This window comes from Gavia stellata, chromosome Z (genome assembly GCF_030936135.1).
Source record: "Gavia stellata isolate bGavSte3 chromosome Z, bGavSte3.hap2, whole genome shotgun sequence".
NCBI lineage: Eukaryota > Metazoa > Chordata > Aves > Gaviiformes > Gaviidae > Gavia > Gavia stellata.
In genome coordinates, this window is record NC_082637.1 from 78,785,902 (window position 1) to 78,808,959 (window position 23,058).

The 23,058-nt window shown below is 43.0% G+C and overlaps 1 protein-coding gene across 3 annotated transcripts in view; it reads right to left on the reverse strand.

Annotated features, from left to right (window-relative positions):
- PALM2AKAP2 (PALM2 and AKAP2 fusion) overlaps positions 1-22,833 on the reverse strand; it is a 274,755-nt gene extending 251,922 nt beyond the window's left edge. For all 3 annotated transcript variants that reach the window (XM_059834278.1, XM_059834276.1, XM_059834275.1), the window contains exon 1: positions 22,524-22,833. In XM_059834278.1, the coding sequence (XP_059690261.1) occupies positions 22,524-22,568 (45 nt within the window). In that variant the 5' untranslated portion in view covers positions 22,569-22,833. The remainder of the gene's footprint in view (positions 1-22,523) is intronic.
- Between the last annotated feature and the right edge of the window lie 225 nt (positions 22,834-23,058).

The following is a 23,058-nucleotide window of genomic DNA, read 5'->3' on the forward strand; positions in this document are numbered from 1 at the left end:
ATTTAATCTGATTAAAAGGAAAGATGAGCTTTTACTTTTTGCATAAAGTCTTTCATTTTTATTTTTGAAAGGACATGTCAGAATCTTTGAAATCCTGTGGCGTTAGAGGAATGCTTGCCCTTTTACCATGTCTAGTCACCAGACCATGCATTTCAGTTCAAGAAAACACATAAATTATACAGCCCTTTCCTGCAGCTGCAGAGAATAATAGAAGGAGCTGCAAAGAATAATTTATTCACTTTTCCATAGATTCTTAGAAAGGACAAATAGCACTAATTTTTTTCCCACTCAATTAGAAAACCTTGTCTTCTAGACATTTTTCTTTACAGAAACATCTCCCTTCTCCACTTTCCGATAGATCACTTGGCTGTTTGTGCATTCCTAATAAAGATTTTCTTGTGGTGGCTTCTAAAATCCAGTCAGCCAGCTGTGAATGGCAGTGACTTAACTGGATCAACACAAAAAGAAACAACCCCAAACAGTCAAATTCGCTGAACTGTACGTTGCACGTTGCATCCTTTCCTGCTCTGCTGTGCCTCAGTCTACAACACGTACCAGAGCTGCAAGTGCAGCTGAAGTATCTTCTGGGCACCAGGTCCCAGCATGTACATGGGGACAGCATGCCATGACTGCGTGCCCTTGCAACAGTTCCTCAGGTTCTGCAACACCTCTGTGCCCAGCACTTACAACTTGGCAAAAACCCTTGGGTACTTGCTCAAATGCTATGCTGGGGATGACAGCAAATACTAATGTTTGCTAACGGGTGGCTAGAAAAGGTTGCTGATGGCATGAGTCCCTGGCCAAGAGTCAGTTTGCATTAGTCACGCTCTGGCACTGGCACAGCAAGGGCTTTTACTGAAGGGGCAGCCCACCCTGGCTCTGCACTGGTAGCCAGCCTGAAGAACAGAATTGTTGCTAAAGGCTTTTTTAGGCTGTCCCCTGAGAATTCCCAGGCTAGGTGAGCAGACAGTTGCCTCACATCCATGTGACGGATACTTCATAAGAACTATCTAGCTTTTAAGCAATGAGGCTTTCCATTCCCCATGGAGATTTAAGTGCTAGGTGCCCACCGTTTTCAGTAGGAACAGAGAGCTAACAGACCTTTGCAGGTCTGGATATAAATGCATACAGAAGAGGGTGAGTTACTCTTATTGCCCAGTGGTCCCCAAACGCTGTGAAGCTCACCCTGCAACACTGTGTGCCTACTACCTTGATGCTACAGACCTAGTGCTACCTGACTCTGGTGAGAGAGGAGAACACTGAGGATGGCAATACTAATTTGAAGTGTTAGATAATATGTCGCTAACACCTCCCTCTCTTACTTAAGTGAGATGTTGTCAAACAAAGGAGTCTTAGCCTTTTCTACCACTGAAGGCTCAGGTAAAATTCTGAGCACTTCTGCTATACAATCTCACCTCTGTTTATCTCGGATAAACAAAAATACCACAATTTCTGCCTGCCTCTCTGCCCTGCCACTGCTGCGCCTGTCAAATCCTACAACCCGTGGATGGCACCGTATTCTACAGGACTGCTTTGAAACACTGCATGGTTGAAAGTTGTCTTGGTCTTCCCATTTTACTGTTCTGTATTACACTGATCACCAGAGGACCCTCAAAAATTCTGGTTACCATATGCAGAAAACAGCAGTTACCCAGTGTGGTGGGTTGACCCTGGCTGGATGTCAGGTGCCCACCAAAGCTGCTTTATCACTCCCCTCCTCAGCTGGGCTGGGGAGAGAAAATACAACAAAAGGCTCGTAGGTCGAGATAAGGACAGGGAGGTCACAGAGGTGCTACCATCGCTGCTGATGGACTCGCCCTTGGCCAGCGGTAGGTCTGACTTGGAGCCAGCTGGCATTAGCTCTGTCAGACATAGAGGAAGCTTCTGGCAGCTTCTCACAGAAGTCACCCCTGTAGCCCCCTCGCTATCAAAACCTTGCCACACAAACCCAATACACCCAGTTACCCAAAATTTCTTGTTGAGAGCATGTTGTGCTTTCCCAGAGCCCCTTTCAACACAATGAAACAGGCCTTGCAAAGCCCAAAGATAATTTAGACCAAAACTTACTCTGTTTTTAGAAAGAAGAGATGCCTTTTCTCTGGGACATAAGAAAGCACGATGCTCATTCCTACCACCTCCATCTCCCTTCCTGAACGCGCAGGCATCACGCAGTGTTGTCATCACTGCAAAGTTGGAAACCCTTTCTGTGCCAGCTATCTCAACATTCAAACCACACTTTGATGACAGAGGAGCTGGGGTGGCATCTCATGGAAAAGAATCACCTGTCCTCCACCAGGAAAGTGCAAATTCTCTCTGCACCACATGTGAAAGGTGGTCATTACTCCGGGTTAGCTCTGTGCATACACAAAGCTATCTGATTTGGTGTAGGAAATGATTATTTCTCTGATTCTTCCATATTGCTGGCACGCCCCTTGCAGAGCCCCGTAAAGGGTGTCGTATGCAATGTGGTACACAACAGCTGTTTTCCAAGTCAGAGTGCAAGCAAGGTCATACTTTGTTACGCTAAATCAATCCTTTGAGAGAGAAGAGTGCCTTCAACCTGCTATGTGATGATAAATGGGAGCAGGTAGCAGAGTGCATATGTATTAGCTTAACAGGGCACTACTGATTTTTAAAATCGGATTCATTGTCACCATCTATTTCATACACAAGAGAAATGAGTTTTGTAAAAAAATTTTGAATTAGTTTGAGGCAAAAGTGAAGCTTATGAGTACTAGGTACTACCATTTGCACTACAGCAATACCAAGAATCCCCAGATGAGGAGACAAAACTTAAAGTTCAGTTACATCAACTGTCAGATTTTCACGTGGAGACATACAGCAATGCTTACTCAAATGTAACCTCCATCATTGTTGCAATTCACCCTGTAGTTTGTTCTGCAAAAGTTATTTTTTAAGGGGTGGTCACCATCAAAGAAATCTTCTGTCGATTGTAGCTGCAGGCTCTCCATCTTAACTTTGCATTTGTTCTCAGTTTAGGTCTCAAAGTGCAAGTTTCTGATACTTAAATAAACCTCTCCTTCCTAGATGCAGATCACATCCTCTGCAAAACTGCTAGTAAAAGTCTTGAATGTCACTGTGGGCTATACACAGGAGGAATATCAAACAGCATTATGGCTAGCTCTGTTTTGCCAGCTTTTGTGATTTTATAGCAAGTTTCACAACATCTCCTATTTTTCTTAAAACCTTAGCTACGGAGTTATGTGACTACATGGGAATCTCAGCTTTCATATAAAAAAGGAACTTATGAGTCCTTATGAATGCAGGGAAAAGGTGGAAGTATGATCCAACTGTGGAAAAGAATTAAAAAAGTATATAAAATATTGTAGTTTTTTCTCATTATCTGTATTTTACAAGCCAAATCTCCATTTTATTATGGAGCCAACATGTAATCATATTCTTCTGTGCAAAACGGCAAGGATGAACACCCCACTTTTATTGCACTGTAGACTCTTTTTGATCCCTTTTGCTCCCCCAAGTAGTGGTAATGTTATGACTCCACAGGTCCAGCTGGGCACTTCAGAGTGCACCAAACTGTCAAAGGCAGATCATTTCGGCTAGATGACAGTTTGTTTTCTAAATTGGTAATATCTTTGCCATCAACTTGAGCTGATGTCAGTAACACATTGTCATCAGGAAACAAGGCTGATAAGTTTAAAGCAATAAAGTTGCCAAGGAAGTGACTGAATGGAAATTAAAACTTAACTCTTGCTCAGATCTGCATGGTTTTCTTTTTCAAATGTTCATAGCCTTTCCACAATTCCTTTGCATCAGTTTACAATCTAAAGGTGGAGAAAACAGTAGCTCCTGCAAAGCTTCCCCTCCCTTCTCATTTTCTATAACCATGAACTAATTTAAGCAGTATTTATAATAGTGAGTTTGCCAAGAACTTCCCTCTAGAATAATTTCATCTAGAGTGTGACACGAGAAAAGATTTAGCTGGTAATTGCTATGGATGGTTCTTATCTACAGTGTATCTTGTAGCTGATTCTCCAGAAACAGAGTGGTCCAAAGAGACTGGATGACAGGGGAAGAAGAAGTTACTAGCATGTAAGTACGAGAAGAATATATTTTATTTACCCTCTTTGAAAGGAAAACTGAAAGAGTTTCAAATGCTGATAAGAGAAACATGAAGGTTAAGTTTTGAGTGAAAAAAGATTTGAGAAAGGAGATGAATTTCAGTCTTGGCATTTGCATAGACAGACATCAAACAGGACAAGGAAACAAGAAGCCTGGATGGGATATAAGGATGGGTACATTTATGACTTTCTTTTCCTTTAGGTTTCTAAAATGCTTTCTTATAGTGTGGCAAACAGATGGGATCCACCCACCAGGAGATTATCGTAGACATGTTCACTATATTTAGAGATATGTTATGAAAATATAACCCATTGCATACAGAAACGGTAAGGAGGGGGGCACAACAGAGTCTGTATTTTCAAGGGTACATCTTTCTTTGAAACCCTTTCCTATTGTACGCTGCATGCTGAATTCTTCTGCAAATCTGGTCAAGAGTTTGCATTCTGCAGAAAAACTGCAAGCCAGGTTGGGCGTGCGGGAAGAAAAGAAACATGACAAACAGTAAGGAGTAATATTAAAAATGTGCAAGTACATGCACGCTGAGGATGAAACAGCAGCTGTACAAGCTCTTCAGTTTTCTTATCAAGGGGAAGAAGAAGACAAAGACAGCATGGTGCTGAACAATGGATTTTTCCATCGTAAAGTATCTTTTGGCCAATGTACATTGCTACTTAGTGTTTTCTATGCCGCTATTCAAGCTGTGCCCTGACTGCCACCCAAATACGACAACCTTTGATACGTTCAAGCCATCAGGCAATACTTGCAAGAGATGACTTTACTTGTCTCCACTATGGCCAGTTGCCATGCTGGAGCACAGCATGGGATTGGTACATTGCTGAGTTCAAAGGCACACCAATGTCAGAAGCAAAGAAGAAAGTTAAAAAAAATGAATTCGATAATGAAACAAACAGAAGTTCAGTCACATCCACAAATAGTTTAATCTCTGGTGCTTGATAATGATATGTCAAGCAGAGGCCAAACATTAAATCTACATGGATTCATTAAAAAGGGAGAAGCTTTATAAATACTTTTCTAAACTGTTAACAGCATATCTTGGCCCACATGGAGCATTCAGTGGGAATGGCAGCAGTACTTCCATCTCCCATTTACAAGCAAGCGTCTATAACAGAAAGACATATAGAAAAACATCTTCTTTTCTGAGTCATCTTATGCAACTTTTGCCAAGTCAAAGTCTGCCATAATCATCTTTCCTGCAGTCCTGTGCTGAACAACTGGCGTTCAGAGAAGATATACATACTAATAAAATATGATGCTTGTTGCAAGGATGCATCTTTGTTGAGCAACCAGCTGGCTGACAGTCCTGACAACTGGCAGTGGTGGAAAAAGGCTCTCATCCTTCCAAAAGGCATCTTAGGGAACTGATGCCAACACTTTCACCTTTTTGGTTTTCCTCTCTGAATCTTAACAGCCTTAAAAAACTCAGAATTTCCCACCACCTGTCCAAGATCACAGCTTGAAAGGCAGAGGCAAAAATGATCCATCCCACTGCTACAGTTTTGAAAATACATGCCACAGTTATGTGATTGGTAATGACTTGGACAGAACAGTTTTGTACAACTGAAAATATTTCCATCTATGCTTCTCCTTCCTACAGCCATTCTTTACTCACAGTGTAAATGATTTTTTCTTTCTAAGGGTTATTACTTGCACAGGGACAGTATTTTTGGATGTGTCTGTGAATTAAAATAGAAAGGGAGAGAAATCAAGCTATGTCCATAGGTGGTGTTGCTGAGGAGAAGAAAATGCAATCTATTTCTTTCACTAGATTGTGCAGGGACATGTTTGTTTTGCTTCCCTAGAAATAAAGTAGCGTAAGGTATTCACAGGGGCAATGCTGTACTACATATTCTGTGTGATGGCCTATCGGCTTCTAAACTCTCTCTGTCCCTCATTGTAAAGGTACTAACAAAACCTGCCCCTATACCCTCCAAATTAGACCAGCGATCAATAACAGTGATCATGAACATGAACAGAAGAGAGAACCACCAGGTCAGCGGGGCTGGATCCAGGTTCCTTCCCTGGCTTCAGATGCCTCTGTACTGGAGTCAGTAGGCAGGTGTTCAACACAAATTCTGGTGTTGAGACACCTCTGAAGAATCTGTGAAAGTGTGTTATTAGTAAGGCTGCTTACATGCAGGAAGGCAGTAAAAAAGAAAACTGATGGGTTAATTTATTGCATACACTGTAGTCACAGGATATATGCAACACTGCTGAGGATCAGCACTGCAGAACATGTTGGAAGATGAAGTCTGTTGATGCCAGCTAACCAAAATGCATGAAAGCTCTACAGAAGACGCTCTGCTGAAGGCCTTGCTGGCATGGCTTTGGGAAGTGGTGGAGAGCTTGGGCCACCAAAGGGTCAGAGCATCCTGCATGGAATAAGGCGGGTAAGATCATTCAGTGTGACCTGGACAGGCTGGAGAGTTGGGCAGAGAGGAACCTTATGAAATTCAACAAAGGCAAGTGTAGGGTACTGCACCTGGGGCAGAATAACCCCATGCATCAGTACAGGTTAGGGGCTGACCTGCTGGAGAGCAGCTCTGTGGAAAGGGACCTGGGAGTCCTGGGGGACAAGAGGATGACCATGAGCCAGCAATGTGCCCTTGGGGCCAAGAAGGCCCACGGCATCCTGGGGTGCATCAAGAAGAGTGTGGCTAGCAGGGCGAGGGAGGTTATTCTCCCCCTCTACTCTGCCCTGGTGAGGCTGCATCTGGAGTGCTGTGTCCAGTTCTGGGCTCCCCGGTTCAAGGACAGGGAACTGCTGGAGAGGGTACAGCAAAGGGCTACAAAGATGATGAGGGGACTGGAACATCTTTCTTATGAGGAAAGGCGGAGGGACTTGGGTCTTTTTAGTTGGGAGACGAGAAGACTGAGGGGGGATCTTATGAATGCTTCTAAATACTTGAGGGGTGGGTGCCAGGAGGATGGGGCCAGTCTTTTTTCAGTGGTGCCCAGTGGCAGGACAAGAGGTAACGGGCGCAAACTTGATCATAGGAAGTTCCACCTAAACATGAGGAGGAACTTCTTTACTTTGAGGGTGGCAGAGCACTGGAACAGGTTTCCCAGAGAGGTTGTGGAGTCTCCTTCTCTGGAGATATTAAAAACTTGCCTGGATGCACTCCTGTGCAGCCTGCTCTAGGTGAACCTGCTCTGGCAGGGGGATTGGACTAGATGATCTCCAGAGGTCCCTTCCAACCCCTATCATTCTGTCATCATTCTGGGAAGAAAAGACCCCTGTGGTCACATAGGGTCTTTCTGCACCAGTTAACAGAAGCAGTTCAGTGGACTGTGGGTTTCAGTGCAAGGTGGGAACCTTTGACCGGAGCAGTTAATGTGGACATGAACAGTGGGGTTCAGTGTGTAGCCAGCCAGCGTTGCAGCCAAAAGAGGTACCTACAGGGTTCAGCTCCCTGAATATCCTTAGGTAAATCATTTCACCTTTCTGTGCTCATTTCTCAACCTCCCTAGTCTCTGCTCTGTTGGAGGCTGACATTGGGCACGCATTTGCTGTTGTGCTAGAACAATGGGGTGTAGACCTGAGCTGGTGTTGCTCTCATGCCACTAATGAACAATAGAGATTTGTCTTCTCCATTGCCAAAACAGAAAGAAAACTACCCTGAAACTATTCAGAAGGTGCATAATGGGATTTCTTTTGCCCCCCTTCTAGCATCAACTTTCATCAACTGCTGGAAACAGAATAATAAAGCTCTGGGAAGCACTTGTGCCTGAAGTCCCATCTTCAAAGCATCAATTAAACTTCTTGTAGGTGGTTTTCACGTTCCGGTGCAACAGTAAGTATCACAATACACATTTTGTAGGGAAGGATGGGCACCAACAATCCTACAGGATGATTCAGCAACAAAACCAAGACTAAATCTATTATAGAAGGGGTTTTTGTGCTTTTTTTTGCATGCCCAGTGCTGTGGTGTCCAATGGCATGTCCTGTATTCCTTGCTACTGAATAGATTGGTTCCTCTACTTCTTCATTTTACGTATGTTTCATGGGAGAAAAACAAACAAATGAATATTGATTGATTGAATTCTAAAAGCACAAAGACCAGTCATGCAATCAGTGTAAAATGGGTAAGTAGGTGCAATTTTCCCCTATCACAAACCATGTGCAGTTCTTCAATTTGCCACTTGTGAAACTGGTCAGCTGCCTCAGGAAAAACTACTTTTCCCCTAGAAAATGCTCTAAGTCTCTTCAGGCTAAAGCATTTCAATAAACGCTTGATTTGCCACAATGCAGATTTGCTTTGAATGTCTAGCAGATGCAAAAGTCAGATGTGCTGAAGTTTCACATCAATACAAGGGGTATTCTGGATATATGAAGCATTAACAACAACCTAGTTTCTGAAAAATGCAGGCTTTGAAAAAGTCTCATGCTGACTGTTCAGAGTTAGTGGATACTTTTGACATTTTTACTCTTGCTCATGTATCAGGAAAAAAGTGGGGAGATAGCTAGTCCTCATGAGAGCAACGGAAAATAAAAAAATATTAAAGTTTGTGATGGTGGTTGTTTGGAAAAAAATGCCTGAATAAGGACACTAAGGAGAATAATAAACAACTGCATCGCCTCCTTTCTGAAACAGAAGTTTAGACTTCATGCTGAGTTTCTGAGTAAGGCTCTTTGGCATGTATTTTTGAGTCAGATGGGGAGTTAATGGATGCCATACACCACACACTGCAGAGGCAGCTGTGCTCATCCTAACTGCTCTGTGCTGAACTTGGAGCAAGTTACCAGCTTGCTTCCATTACCTTTGATATCTGTTGTACATCCATTTCAATAAACATCTGATTTGCCACAATGAGGACTCGTTTTGGATACCTAGCAGACCCAAAAGCCAGATGTGTATCTTTATACAGATGTAGGTACTTCAGTGTACGATGTAAACATGTCCTAAGGGATCGTAATTATTCTTTTGGTGCCTGTTAGCCAAGGAAAACACTTCCAGCATTTTGTACACTGAATACTCTATGGTAACCTTTGAAAGACAATACAACTTGAATTGCTAAATGCCATTTACATAGTCACTTTTTGGAAAGTGATGCACTTCACAGTAAAAAAAGTCCCAACCCTTGGACCAACCAAAACCACTGTTGACATTTGTCAATTAGCCAAAACAGTTTTTTGTTTTGTTTTTTTTAAAGGGATCAATATTGGTCTAAAAAGAAGGAGTTAAGCTGTTAAAACACAGGCCAACATGACAATTGTAACAGTTTAAAACTCAGGAGTTAATTTCTGCTACAACACAGTAAAAGGTTGTCACAACCTTCGCCACCTTCCCACTTTAGTAAGTACCCAATAACTACAATTCTGGATCACACATGGAAACATATGCTGCTTCAGCAATATATCCACAAGCAAACCAATTGTCCATTGTTCATGGTTTAAGTGGGGTTTTATTAAGTTAAAAAATTCTGCTAAAAAATGAGAAACTGCTTGAAATGGAGTGCAATACTAACAGCACATCAGCAGTGAAAGCTGTCTCTGATCAGTTTCTTAAATATTATGTGAACTGTCTTAAAACACAGAAATAGAGAAGGATAAATCTGTAAGGCTGTGCTATATTCTGAGCACCTGTTGCCCTATCTTAATGCGTGCTGAAAGGCTTTCTGCACACACAGGTCAAAATACAGCCACAAAGAAATCACCTACCTGAAGCTGAGTTTTCTGAAGGCCTTTGACAATTCATTTGCCCTACGGATTATGCGTGATTAATTTTCCAGCCCCCAACTACATCCTAAGGATCTGCTCCAAAGTTTCAGTGCAAAGTTTTGCATTGATTTGCAGACAAGAAGTTACATTGGACAAAGAGAAAAACAATGACATTCAATGACAGTATTGTCTTGATTTGCTTCTGCTAGCATTATTTTACGCTAGCTGAAGGACAGGGGTCTCATCCCCTTTCATTTTAGGCTAGAGCATTAGGGAAATTTCAGCTTGCTAAGCCTTCACAGTTTCACACCTCCCAAGATGAACAAAGAAACTGCAAACATGATCTCCCTGGAACTGAAAATACCTCATCTTTTTTTTTTTTTTTATTCCTTTTTTTCCCCCGTTCATCTTACTAAGAAAATAAGGCTGTTGTTACTATCTTTTTTTTCTCTTGGTAACATTTCTAGTAAGAGAAAAACCTTCTGCTGGAAGGAAGATTCAACTGAAAAAGCAGGTCCTTACAAAGCGCGGGTAAAGCATGGGAAGCTTATTCCAGCAAAGGTTATTAAATATCTGGACTCTTGGTAACACACAAGAGAAGAAGTCAAGATCACTGGCTGTTAAGAGACCCACATTCTCAAAACTGTCCGTCTCCTGTGGATGAACATGTGAAGTTTAAAATCTAGTCATTCTTTTACATGAAAGTTTGAACTTTTCATAGGTGAGTTTAGCCACTTTCTAACTGTGCCTCTGTACTACTGATAAGAGTATGTGATGAGTGGCAAAGCACTAGAGGAATGGTGAATCCCATTTTCTCTATTTACCCTCAGCCTTATAACTGGTTGTCCTGGCAAGTCTGATGTAGACATGTGATCTGGCACATATCTGGCACTTTTTATGGTATCATAACAGTCAGAAATAGCATGAATACTTATGGGGATATTATGGGTTTGTTCCTGCTCACCACTGAAACTAGCAGCAAAATTCCTGTAACTTGGTTGGGAGCAGGACAGGGTCCTGCTGCAGGAGAAGACTATAGGGACTGGTGGTCTAAATCCAACAAAAGAGGTAATTTTATGTACTTGGACGTGATCATGTTATCCAATACATCTGAACTCCAGTGACTGACTACCCACACACTTAGCCTATATAAAATGCAAAGTAAACCAACCTAGCTTCAGATTTCTTTCACTGCAGTTGGATTAAACTGTTCTCCTGGATCTCCAAGCATCCATATGTCAGCTGCCAAGCCTCAGGGAAGCATTGTGCTTGGCATCGCAAGAAAACTGACTGGCTGCAGAAGAACCCTTTATATGTAACCTACTTATCACTGGGTGACTGAGCAACATCTGAGTGCAAGTAAAAATACTGGTGATCCACCCTAGGAAGAACATTGAAAGTTTTTCCTACCCTTAAACAAGATCAGCTAAACCCTGGTATTTTCTTCACTAGGCCAGACAGCTCTGACTTATTCTGCCTTCCTTCAGAAGTAATATTCCTCCACTTCTGATCATCTGGCTCTCCTGGACTCTTGTCCATTTGGCCGATGTATTTCTCAGAGACTAACATCCAGCACGGGTCTTACCAGAACACAATTTCATGTGCCTTATGGGCAGCATTCCTGACTATATATAACAGCCTGTTTGCCTTTTCCACGATGGATGAGATTGCTGAGTAATGTTCACTGGATTATCCACTATAATCCTCTCATTTTGTCTTCAGAGATCCTATCCAGCAATTGATTAGTACTAGGTCTTAAGAATCCTTCATTTGTCTTGAAGACACCATGTGAAAAAGGCTAGTAATCTGCCAGTACCATTTTAAACTCTCTTTTTCACGTGCATTCACAGTCCCTTCCAGCGAAGCCGAGGTTACAGATACAGTGACTGCACTGCATTATTTGATCCAGGTTCATGAAATGCTGTCTAAAAACTGTAACAAGGTCAGACCCAGTCCGGACACTCTTTGGTACAGGTTTCCACTGTGACAGCTGATTGCTAGTATATATATTCTTGTTTCAGTTCTCCAGCCACTTCTGCACCTGTTAGCTTCACCTAGACAGAGATGTGACCCAACACAACAATGCCAATGAAAACCCAGGTCTACCTTCTTCTCATTGAAGCCTCCTCCAGATCTGTGTGCCACTTGCAGCCAAAAGGACGAACCATGCAACAAGCCCTGCATGTGTGGCTTCGTGGTCGGTGAGCTCACTGGTGTCACAGCAGTTCGGGGAAACAGGCAGCCCGATACCACTTCTGCCTTCAGTGGCACATGGATGGAGCTTAGTTAAACCATTCTCCAATCCCTACAGATAGTGACAATATATAACCAGGGCCACCTGATCATTTTGGACCTTACTGCCTTGCAATCAGCCACCTATGTCTTGCCCACAATCACATGGGATTTTATTATTATCCACATCAATGTAAACTGGATTTATTTCACCAGGGAACAAGTGTTCTCAAAGTATCAGAGAGCAAAGACTATTTTTGTTCTCTTACGTGTCTAAGCGAGGATGGTGGTTTGCCCTACAATGTCACAGACCAACATGAAGTAGAAAATGGAGCTGTAGGTACTTGGATCATCAAAATACCACTCTTGTTTCCTTATATCTGCTTTTCAGGGCTGCTTTCATGGGCTGTGAGTTCTCAGGCAAGGAAGGATGGTGGAGCGCTCTCCCGAGAGACAGGGGCCAAATGCAGAGGGGAATTCTTCCCAGTGCCCTGAGATTTGTGGCAGAGTTGTAACAGAAAACTCTTACCAGCTCTCTCCAGTTCAGCAGCGTTGTCCACCCCTCCTTCTCAGCAGTGGAATAATCTTTAAAAGACACCTTGTCTCATTAATTATGAATTATTATACTATTTTAAAAGCTTAGGAAAAATTCACCATTAATGTAAAGAGTTGTCTGTACTGGAAGCTTTATTGATTCTGGAACAACTCCTCTCTGGGACATTCAGTCCTGTCAATTGCTGAGAAATCCAGAGGAGGAGGTCTGCACTGTTCAGTGTCACATCAATCTCGTCAAAACCTTTGCTCAGCATCGTATGCAATGTCACACATGATAAGGACGAAAATACTTGCAAACCACTTAGATTCTACGATTTTTCCTCTGGGGATCAGGAAGCTGATAATGAAAAGCACGAAAAGTATGAACCGGTCTCTATTTCACAGATGAGTTTCAGATACCCTATATGGATTTCAGTCTAAATTTTGTACTTTTTGAAACTTCAGTAATAACAAGTGTAAATTTAGCTGATCTTTCTCAGTCTCTTACTGATACTGGGTTCTTAAAGATGTTATGTTTAGACTGTTCTGAATTTCATTGTTCAAAAACTGGAGATTTTTTTCTTCCTGACTGGTTTGAAGTTACTTCCTTAACCAGAACAATTTACTGAGTTCACCATGATGCGGGGAAGAGTTTATGTACGTTCCTAATTCAGCAATTATCCCTACCACAAGAAGTGGTCTTAAAAATGCAACTTAAAATGCTGGAAAATGAATCAGCCTTCTGCTGGAGCCTACCTCTGTAAAGTGCAGCAAGTGCTTGCATGTGCTTGTATTTACTAAGAACAAATACATGATTAACAACCTACATGTCAATGTAGGTAGGAATTCAAAATAGATAAGGGATTAACTCCCAAACACTACACTATCTACACAGAGCTGCCAGAACTTGACAACACATCCAAGATAGTAATTTTGTACCAAAGCCAGTGTATGAGACAACCCAGTCCCCTATGCTGCAGTTACTGTAAATTTAGTGACACCTTGGATGCCAAATGCTTGCTTTATGCTCCAAACAGGAAACAGTTGGATGGCTAGGGATCCTTTAAAAACCCATGGATGTCAGTGGGAGTTTTTCCAAGGACCTGACACATGGTGCAAGTGCAGACCTGTTCCATGAGAGACTAACAAGTGTGTGCGTGTGAGCGCGCATGTGTACTCCAACCCTTTTCCTTCCAGGAAGCCCACTGGGAAAGACCAGTCAGTCTGATGCTGGCACTGCAGCGCGTGGCACTCAGCTGGTTAATAGCTAGACGCTTGCATTTAGCACTGCTACCCGCTCCCAAGTAATCTCAGCTCTGCACTCACTCCTGCTGCTGCCATAAAGAGTCTGCAGCTGTGTGATTCTCCACAGCAAACATTACAGGCTGCTAAACTCTTCCTCCTCTAGCAATAAATTACATGGCAATCTGGCTTCTAATTTCTGTCTGCAATTTTCAGCCTCTTAATAGGGGCTCCTTAGCCATTACCTGCCCAGGTTACTTCCTTCTGCTGCAGTGCTGCTTGTAACTCCGCATGGCAAAAGAACATGGCTGAAGCACTGGAGCTGACAATGACATGTCCCCAAAAGGCTGGAAAGCACCTTTTATTTAGCCCTCTGATGATAAACTGAGGGCTTTCTTTCAAGGTATGTATTTTTTAAAATCTAAGCACACCTCTGCTGTCCCAAATCCTCAGCCGATTGTCAGTGGCTGCTATTATAAGGCATTGCAGAGGGGCTGAGCCCCACCCTGCTAACTGTTGTCTGCGGATCTTGACGAATGATGCTGGGAGCTCAAATTAAAATAATCAGAGCACTGCCTAAATCAACAACCTGAGCTCTGTGCCATCTGGAAAGGGCAGCAACTCATAGATGAGAGCAGATCTGTCTTCTTCCAAAGAGAGCTCCCCAAACTGCATTGGTTGTTGGCCTTTTTTTGTGCACAGAGAGCATTTGTTTTTACTGGCGAAGAGGAAGAAAGCTTTACACGCCTCCAGCGCCTAACCTTGCTGTAAGTCAGCTAAGTAACAAAAAGCATCTGTGTGTCAAGAGCTACATAGGTCTGGTGTGCGGTTGCCAAAAGGTGATACCCATTTCACTGCCACTGGACTTGTTGGATGATGTTAACCCCTGCAAGCATGTGGCTTTCTCAGTTCAGAACTTGCAACAGAAGAGCCTTTTCTATGCTAGGGAAATTAGGACCAGAGGCAGGTGTAGCATCCCTCTGCTCTTGAGTCCTGCTCCTGACAGGCATCCTCAGTCCGAACAGTGCCTCAGCACACGCAGGCTCAGCACGTGCTCATGTGCCATTTGAGAGAGGGCAAGGTTTAAGATCACATTTCAATGCCATCCTACCTAAATAAGTATGCATGGGATTGAATTCATGGCTCTGTTGGGTTTGTTGGTGAAACAGGCAAACAAATCCCTTGCCCAAGCGTTATTTCCCCTGTCAATAAACAAATACACTGAAATCTTTGCAAAGTTCCTTGGGACACACAAAGAGGCTCAGAAGCTAAATATTTCTGCTGTGAGTCCTCATAATTTACTACACGTGCACAGTCTGGTGCTTTCCCAAATACATGCGGCAGACCAACCATCTTGCTGGTTACTGGACTTTGCAAGGATTCAGCTGATGAAAGAATACGCTGCATTCTGTGCAAAACAGTATTTGTAAAGCAGGTAAGGAGTGGGAGACAAGATGTGATTCCTGGAAGAGCAAGAGTGCTCAAGGAGAGACTGAGCATCACCGTGCACCCGCTTCCAGCCCCATCCGACCCTCACCCCAGCTATCCAGCTATTCGTCTCTTTTAGCACAGAATGTAAATGCCAAAGTCTCACCTCTGACTTCACATGAACATCTACCCCACTGCTACCACTGCGTGTGGCATCTGTTCTTAAAGTTACACTCCAGGCTAGAGCTGTTCAATTGTTTCCAAAAATGTAAATCCTTCACAACTATTTTGCTTTACCAGAGACTTAACAACAACAACAAAATCACAAAAACTTTTCACCCATTTTCAACTTCTTTTACAAACTATAATTTAAAAGGCACAAAATGAAATCCAGTATCTCAGCTCCTTGTCTGTGCTCAAGAGATGTTGGTGATGTGTTAAGGGCTAGGAATGTGCTGTGGAAACAATTCTAAATTTAAACAGTTGAGTTTGGGTAAGTCTGGAGACTGTCTAGAAATTTCTCAAGAGCAAGTTGGTTTCTGGTTTCTATTTGTTCCTAGTTTTCGCTGATACCTTGACAGCAATATTTTTTCATCATATTTCTGCTTCTCTTGCTGTCATGTAAACATTCCTAAGGCAAAAATACAGATAAAACCCAAGACAGTAATTCTCATTTTCAGACTTTATAGGAATTTTTCTTTGGCTTTTGGCTTAGAACGGGCAAAGGCCATAACATTTCTTACACTGTGCACGAACTCCCAACTTTTTATATGCTCCAGAACTCAAGACAAGCTGCAACTGTGCTCGCACAGGTTTCTCTGTGCGAAGTCTGCCATGAAGCTGACTCATGATACTGCTGCAGTCCAGGGTAGGGCTGCAGATTTGTGTGCAGGGAAACCGCTCTTCATCCTTTACAGCAAATGCAAACATAACACTTCCTCTTCCCTGGCTGATTTCCACTGAGGTTCACAGGAACCTCACAGGTTCATATTGTGCTCACAATAGAGATGTCATTTAGATTTAGTTCGTGATAATCCCTAGTTTATACATACTAAACCCATTCCTGGAAATATCTGCAGCAGCATACAGACCCTTCCTAACCCCACCAGGTCTTCCTCACCATAGAGTTCTCTGGAAATCTGTTAAGGTCTCACGAGCCCTCAAGTTTTTTCAGCTCAGAATATAAAAGGAGGACAGCTACAGCTACAGGAGAATTTTCTATTTCAGGTACTTGGATGTTAGGACTGCTGAGGAACAAGATGGCAGAGGAACGGTTGTGATTAATCAGAGACATAAATACAACTGCAAATAGGACAATGAGGGAAAAATGGGATGGAAAAAATGGATTAAACTATGTAGCAGCAATACTCAAATGAGCTTCACAATGAATTGCGAGGGGGGCTTTCTTTACTGTTGAAACTTGTGAAAGCACTTAAAGACATGGTTACTACAGGAATGTGTTTGAGTACACAGGATGGCTGCACTGTGTCAGACCATCTAGCCCATGCTCCATTCTAGCACAGTGCCTAAAGCCGAAGACCTCAGGAGCATGGCAAATATATGTAAAACTTCTCTGCCAGCCTCTAGTAATTTGCAACTCAAAACCTACTTCTATCTAATGAGAAAGTCCATCATGGATTCCACTTCCATGAGCATGCCTGGGTTCTCCTCAAGCCCAGGTGCATTCTGAGCATCCACCACATCCTGGAGAGAGGGGTTCTACAGCTTAACAACTCATTTTGGGAAGAACACCTCTTTGGGTTTGTTTTGGCCACAACTGCTACCCTCCTTAGACACCTACTAATTCTTGTGCCAAAAGTTGTGAGTGGTATTTCCTTATCCTCTCTCTCTGTAACACTCATAACCTTATAGACTTCTGCAGATTCTTCCCATTTACCCGTTTTCCAAGCAGAAAAGTCCCAGCCTGCTTACTCTTTCCATATCTTGCTGCCCTTTTTTTCTGCAGGCTTTAGGTCTGAAAACAACTGAATTCAGACAGATTTGATCATGTGCTTTACTTTAAGGACAAAAGCATTACTTCCTATATGAAGGCATAGGAAACTAGTATATTAAGTCATCGCAGCAACAGTAAACTGTTGATTAAATTAATTTGCTACATCTTTCTATGTGAACCTCAACACCAGAAATCCTAATTTTCATGAACAATGTTCTCTGGAAGGACTCACAAAAATTGTGGAGAAGTGTTACAGTAAAGTGACCTTGGGCACGAGATCTACTAGTCATGAGTTTTAATTTTGTGGCATAATAGACAATAGGTGAGTGGGAAAAAAAAAAAGAGATACTGGCCTTTTTGTCAATAAATTTTCTGAAATTTATGGACACCAGATGATGCTCACTGCAGTTGCTGAGTGTCCAACCCAGAAATGCAGAATGCCTAGGTTACCAGCAATTGTGATACTGGAACTATACCAGTACTATCTTTCCAAAAGATAATTGTATTACTGTTCTCAAAGACCTGTTGAAAAATTAGTGCAATGCTATATGTAAACATATATGCACCTGCCTCCCTTCAGGAGGACTCTAAAACCTCACCTGGTATAGGTTTAACTGCTGTGAAACTAGTCTCCTTTGCAGGACAAGGACCCCTCCTCATCCCTGTTGCATTATCTCCCACACTAGTTCCAGTCCCTTGTGAATGGCAGCACTGCTTAGACCGCAGAGCTCTCTTCCGTGGTGCTGGCCCTGTACGCCCTTATAATTGGACGCACAATCCTGCATTGGCCTTTCTTAACACCAGCTGTATATATGTGTGAAGGACTTCTTTAAATGGAGGACCCCATTTACCAAATTATCCAACTTCTCTGCAGAACTGCTTTTTGTCATCGTATTTACTCCTCCACCACTCTTTAAGTTACGTGCACACTACCAATTTTGATTTCTCATTCACATCAAAGTACCAACAGAGAACACCTTCAAGCCTTGAAAAGCTGCTTCCTGTAAGCTCTGCCCTGCCTTTGCTCTCAGGGAACAGGCTCTGTTCAGCAGTCTCCCTCACTAACAGCAACTTTTTGAGACTCGTCAGTTAGCCAGTCCTTAATCCACCCAAGATAGATCCCACTGATACAGGAGGGGGCTATTTTTAAACAACAACATCCTGCCATACTAAGTCAAACACCTGATGACATTTAATTAACGTTAGAGCCAGCTCAACGATCTCATAATCTCATCGAAAGAGCAAGAATGGTCTTGTTCGACAGCAGGCATCTTTGACGTGGCTACCTGAACGTCAATAATTACTTTAATGCTTCACTGAGCTACTGGTTCTCAGAGCTGGGCACTGGTAAGCAGTAATCATCATTACTGTTGCTTTTACTTGCTAAGAAATCGGTACATTTTAGTAGCTTTCCACTTGCATCTGTAGGCTGGACATCTCCTTAATATGAACACCTCCTCCAGCTCCTGTGGTGATTGTTACTCTAGTAGACAACTTCTCCTCAGTGCTGTCCCTCAAAGATTGCCTTTAGTTCATCTGATATATGGGTGACACATATTCACTGCATCATATGTGCATTTGTACCCCAGATGCACCGATACATACTCGACGCCCTTATTTCCCAGCTTTATGACTGCTAGCTAAGCAACGCAAAATCATTTTGTAAATACTTGTCTATGTTTAGATCACTATGTGGTGGTGATTTCTGCGGTCATGGAGAATGGTGCCATATAATAAGTTGCGGAGCCACACAGTTTGCTTATCCAAAATGTGATAGATTAACTCAGCTCACCTGTCCCCTGGCCACCGACCCTGCTTCCCCCAGGACTATTCGCATTCCAAACTTCTGAGCAACTTGTAGGAGGCATATTTTTTAAAGCCACAAAAATGTTTCCTTTTTCACCCAAAATTTTACCCACCCTCCCCCTTCAGGAAAAAAGCAGACGCAAGCACTGAAGTGTGCTATAGGAACAAGCTCAGAGAGAAGACCGCTTCCAACCTCCTCTTTTAACCTGCTGCTTGCCTCCTGCAAGGCATCTTCCTGCAGCATTCAGAGTGGGCACTGCTCAGCTCCGTTGGCAGTAGAGCAGCGATGCTGTGGTGATTTAGGGATAGGCTCAAACAGATATTAAGAGTGGTGTGGCATGACAGAAAGATTTACCAGTATCTGTCTGCGGCAGATAGGATACCCAACTGGGGAGATGTGATGTGACCTCTGCTCAAGGAAGGATCAGAAAACCAATCGCTCCAGGCCATCATAGGACCGTCCCAGACCCAAGTTTATGTTTTCCTCCCAAGCAGGCAGAAATGGGTTCCACTTTTTAGTAGTTGTCTGACATCTCCCCACTTTGCAAACCAGACTGCCACAGTGCTCTGAGTCTTGTTATAGTCAGTTTGTGAATTTTAGGAACTTCAGAAACATGAAGAGCTAAAAAAACACAGCTTAAGCACATACAATGGTATTAAAAACACATACATTTAAAGCTTCTTTTTTTTTAAGAATCACATGTTCTATTTTTTAAAGACTTATTTAGCTGTTTCTTGCCCTGCTAAACCATAGCATCTAAGTTCCCCTCAATCTTGTGTGCATCCCTATCAGCTTTCTGAGACAAGGGCAAAGACCATTACTCACAGTTTACAGATAGAAAATGAATGCACAGGGAGGCTAAGTACTTGCTGCTGGCAAAACAAGTGGCTAACTCATGTTCACCAAGGTTTAGTTGTCCTAACAGTTAGACCCCTTTTTTCCTCTTCCCATGACACTTGCCTCTCTGCCAGACAGGCATATATTAAAACTGTGATTAGTCAGAGTAATAAAGTATAAAATCAAACTCTTCAAAAGATGTCAGCTTTCTGGTGCAAATAGTCATATTTCCATGTTCAGATTTTGTTTTCCATAAATACTCAGTGATGCATGCTTAAAATTTACTCTGCCTGGCTTCCTAGCAAGCTTATTTGCTGTGGTGATTATGGAAGCAATGATAAATGTACAGGCAACAGTGTGTAGAAGTCCCAAGAGTAAATGGATTTCTTTCTATATGCCTAGTACTCAACCAGCTTGATTGAAGAGTGCTGGTGTCAGCTTCTGCTCATCTGAGTGAGATGCTGGAGCTTGTTAAAATAGAGGGAACACCAAGCTGAACTGAAACGCCACCTTTTTCTTCTTCTAAGAAAAACCATGCAACTTTTGAGGATTGACCTTGTTTTAGCAAACTGGTGGCAGAAGAGAAATGCCTAACATGTGCCATGTCACTCATCTTGATGGAGCAAAGCTTACACTAGAAATAAACTGCTCTGCATTCTGACAAACATTTGCAGCAGCCCAAGCACAGGAGAAAAGTTACCTAACTAACTTATATGGAAAACTTGTTGCTCTGCAGAGCATGTAAGCAAACAAGCCAGTTCATGGACCCACATTCAAGCTTAAAATAAGGCTGAATATTTTTGATGCTGAAGTAAAATTCTTTCAGTCTGATTTACTGCATACATTACTATACTATGTTTTATTTGTTGCCTGAAATAGAAACAAAAAAGGAAATATATTTAGACAATGAAGATCCAGATTCTCAAGGCCCTCCTTCGTACCAGCATAAATCTACTCCAAAAAGCTGCAATACACCAGGTGATAATTTTACATCCATAATGGCCTCATTGGTGTGAAATGCAAAGTACCAAGAAGCAAAGCATCGGATTTACTTTGGTGAAAGGTTTAAGCACATCATGTGGAGTGGAAATGGGTGCCGCTTTATAACTTTCTGTTATATAGTGGTCAAAAGAAGCAGCAATAATATAAACCACTTTTTTTTAATGTGGAGATGGACGTTTTTCAGAGCTATGCACAACAACAATGCACGGAGCCGCTCTGCAGTACTATTCTGTCGTACAGGAGTCCCAAACCAGAGGCAGTGGCAAGGGTTGCCTCTGAGGAAAGGTTCCTGGTGTTTCCATTTGGAGATTTGGCACTGCCTATGCTGACAGAAAACTGTGAACCAGCTTAAAAATATGCATCTACTTTCCACTGACGGAGAATTAAACGGTTACAGTATATTCCCCCCCCCCCGCCCCCCCATATCAAATGATACCATTTACTCTTTTTCAGGAAATATTTTAAAGAGAAAAAAACCCAATCTATTTGTTTTACATCTGGTTATTTTAAATCTCCATGGACTTATTAGCGGGATAGCGGCCGTCAGGAAAACAGCTTGGAACAGCAGCAGCAGCAGCAGCAGCGGCAGCAGCAGCAGCAGCAGCCATTCTTCTTTCTACAAAGGGAATCTGTAATCTCTGCCGGCTACAGTAAAACATAGCATCTGTTGATCACTGGGGGAACTGGGGAAGGGAACGTAAAACCCATGCGGGCTCTGCCATCTTCTGTCATTTCCCTTCAGACCTCCAGGTGTGTGGTCCCCAGCATGGACCGTACCATCCGACTGGGACCAGCACAGCTGCATCAACATCTCAGCCATGGGGAAGAAGAGCTGGGTGACACTCGAACAAGGGCAGGCTGTGTGGGGCTGGCAGCCTGGCAGTGCCCACTGAAACACAGGCCTTTTCACATGGCGCCTGTGCCATGCTAGAAGATGAGCTGGCAATTTCTGTGTGCTGGGCTGGTGATGGTTTTTAAACACCCAGGCACAATCCTCACCAGGCATCACTGCCCACGTTCCTCTGAGGTCTGCACCAGCTGAGCCCATAGCTCACTCCAAATTATGGTACTAAATGTGAAAACAGAAGTTTTAACTAAAATGGGGCAAAATCCTGCCTAAACTTTACCCCTGGCAGGATGCAACTCAGCAGGGAATTTGTCTGAAAGCATGTACTCAGCTGTGGAGCTGAGGTGACAGTTTAACTACTAGATCAAATAATTACACTATTTTGATAATGCAGTGTTTGTATTCGCTTGCCTCAAATATTAGTAATATCACAATCATTTTCTGCAGTAAAAGCCACCCTGCAGCAGATCACTTTGTTTAACTTCTTAATCAGCTAAGCCAAATCCCCCACTGTGAGAAAATATCTTTTCAGCAGAGTACTGATTTTCTCCTGCAATCTCCCCTCCTCCCCACTTATTCCTTCTTTTCTTCTCCATCATCAATCTTTTAAGCGTGCCACTGTGCACTCACATTTTTCTTTCTGCACGTGTCAGCTCAAGGCTCTTCCTCAGAGCCCTCTTTCTCCACCAAATCCTGCAAAGCAGACTTTAACCTCTCATTTCCCAAACGGGGAACTCCACGCACAACTTCACGAAAGCCAGGATCTCCGGGCACTTCCCAGCCACCGTGCTGGAATCCCCCCTTCGCTCCGCAACCCACGGCTATGGACAAAAGAGCAAGTAAAATGAAACTGACTTACTGCTATGGCTTGGAGCCTTTCCTTGTGCAACTCTGCTTCCGCCATCCTGGAGAGAAGGACACGGGAGGAGAGAGAGGGAGACGGGTGTGGGGGGAAAAAAACAAAAGAAGCAAAAAGGCAAACAAAACCAAAACAGAGCACACACTGCAGTCACCCGGGGGGAACTGGAGTAATTGCAAAGAAAGCTGAGCTCCCGTGTAGTAGTCAGCCACTTTTGGAGGCACTGCAGGCTGGCTCACGGTAGGATCATTTTAGTCACTGGACCAGTGCCTGCCTCGCTGCCTGTCTCCCAGCTGTATTGCTAACTGCATTTCATTGCTGCTTCTGTGTGCCGTTGCTGTCACACAAGCCATGTATGCACTCTCCAAGCAGCTGAGCACAGGGATAGCTCGCATGGCTATAATTTTTTGCGTTGACGTCTCAGCTCATTTGCTCCTCCTATGGGGCGCTGGGTCACGACAGGAGCTCGACACCAGTAGCGTGCACAGTAATCCAAACCTGCATGACTGCAGCAGAGGAGGCAGACAGCTGTGCC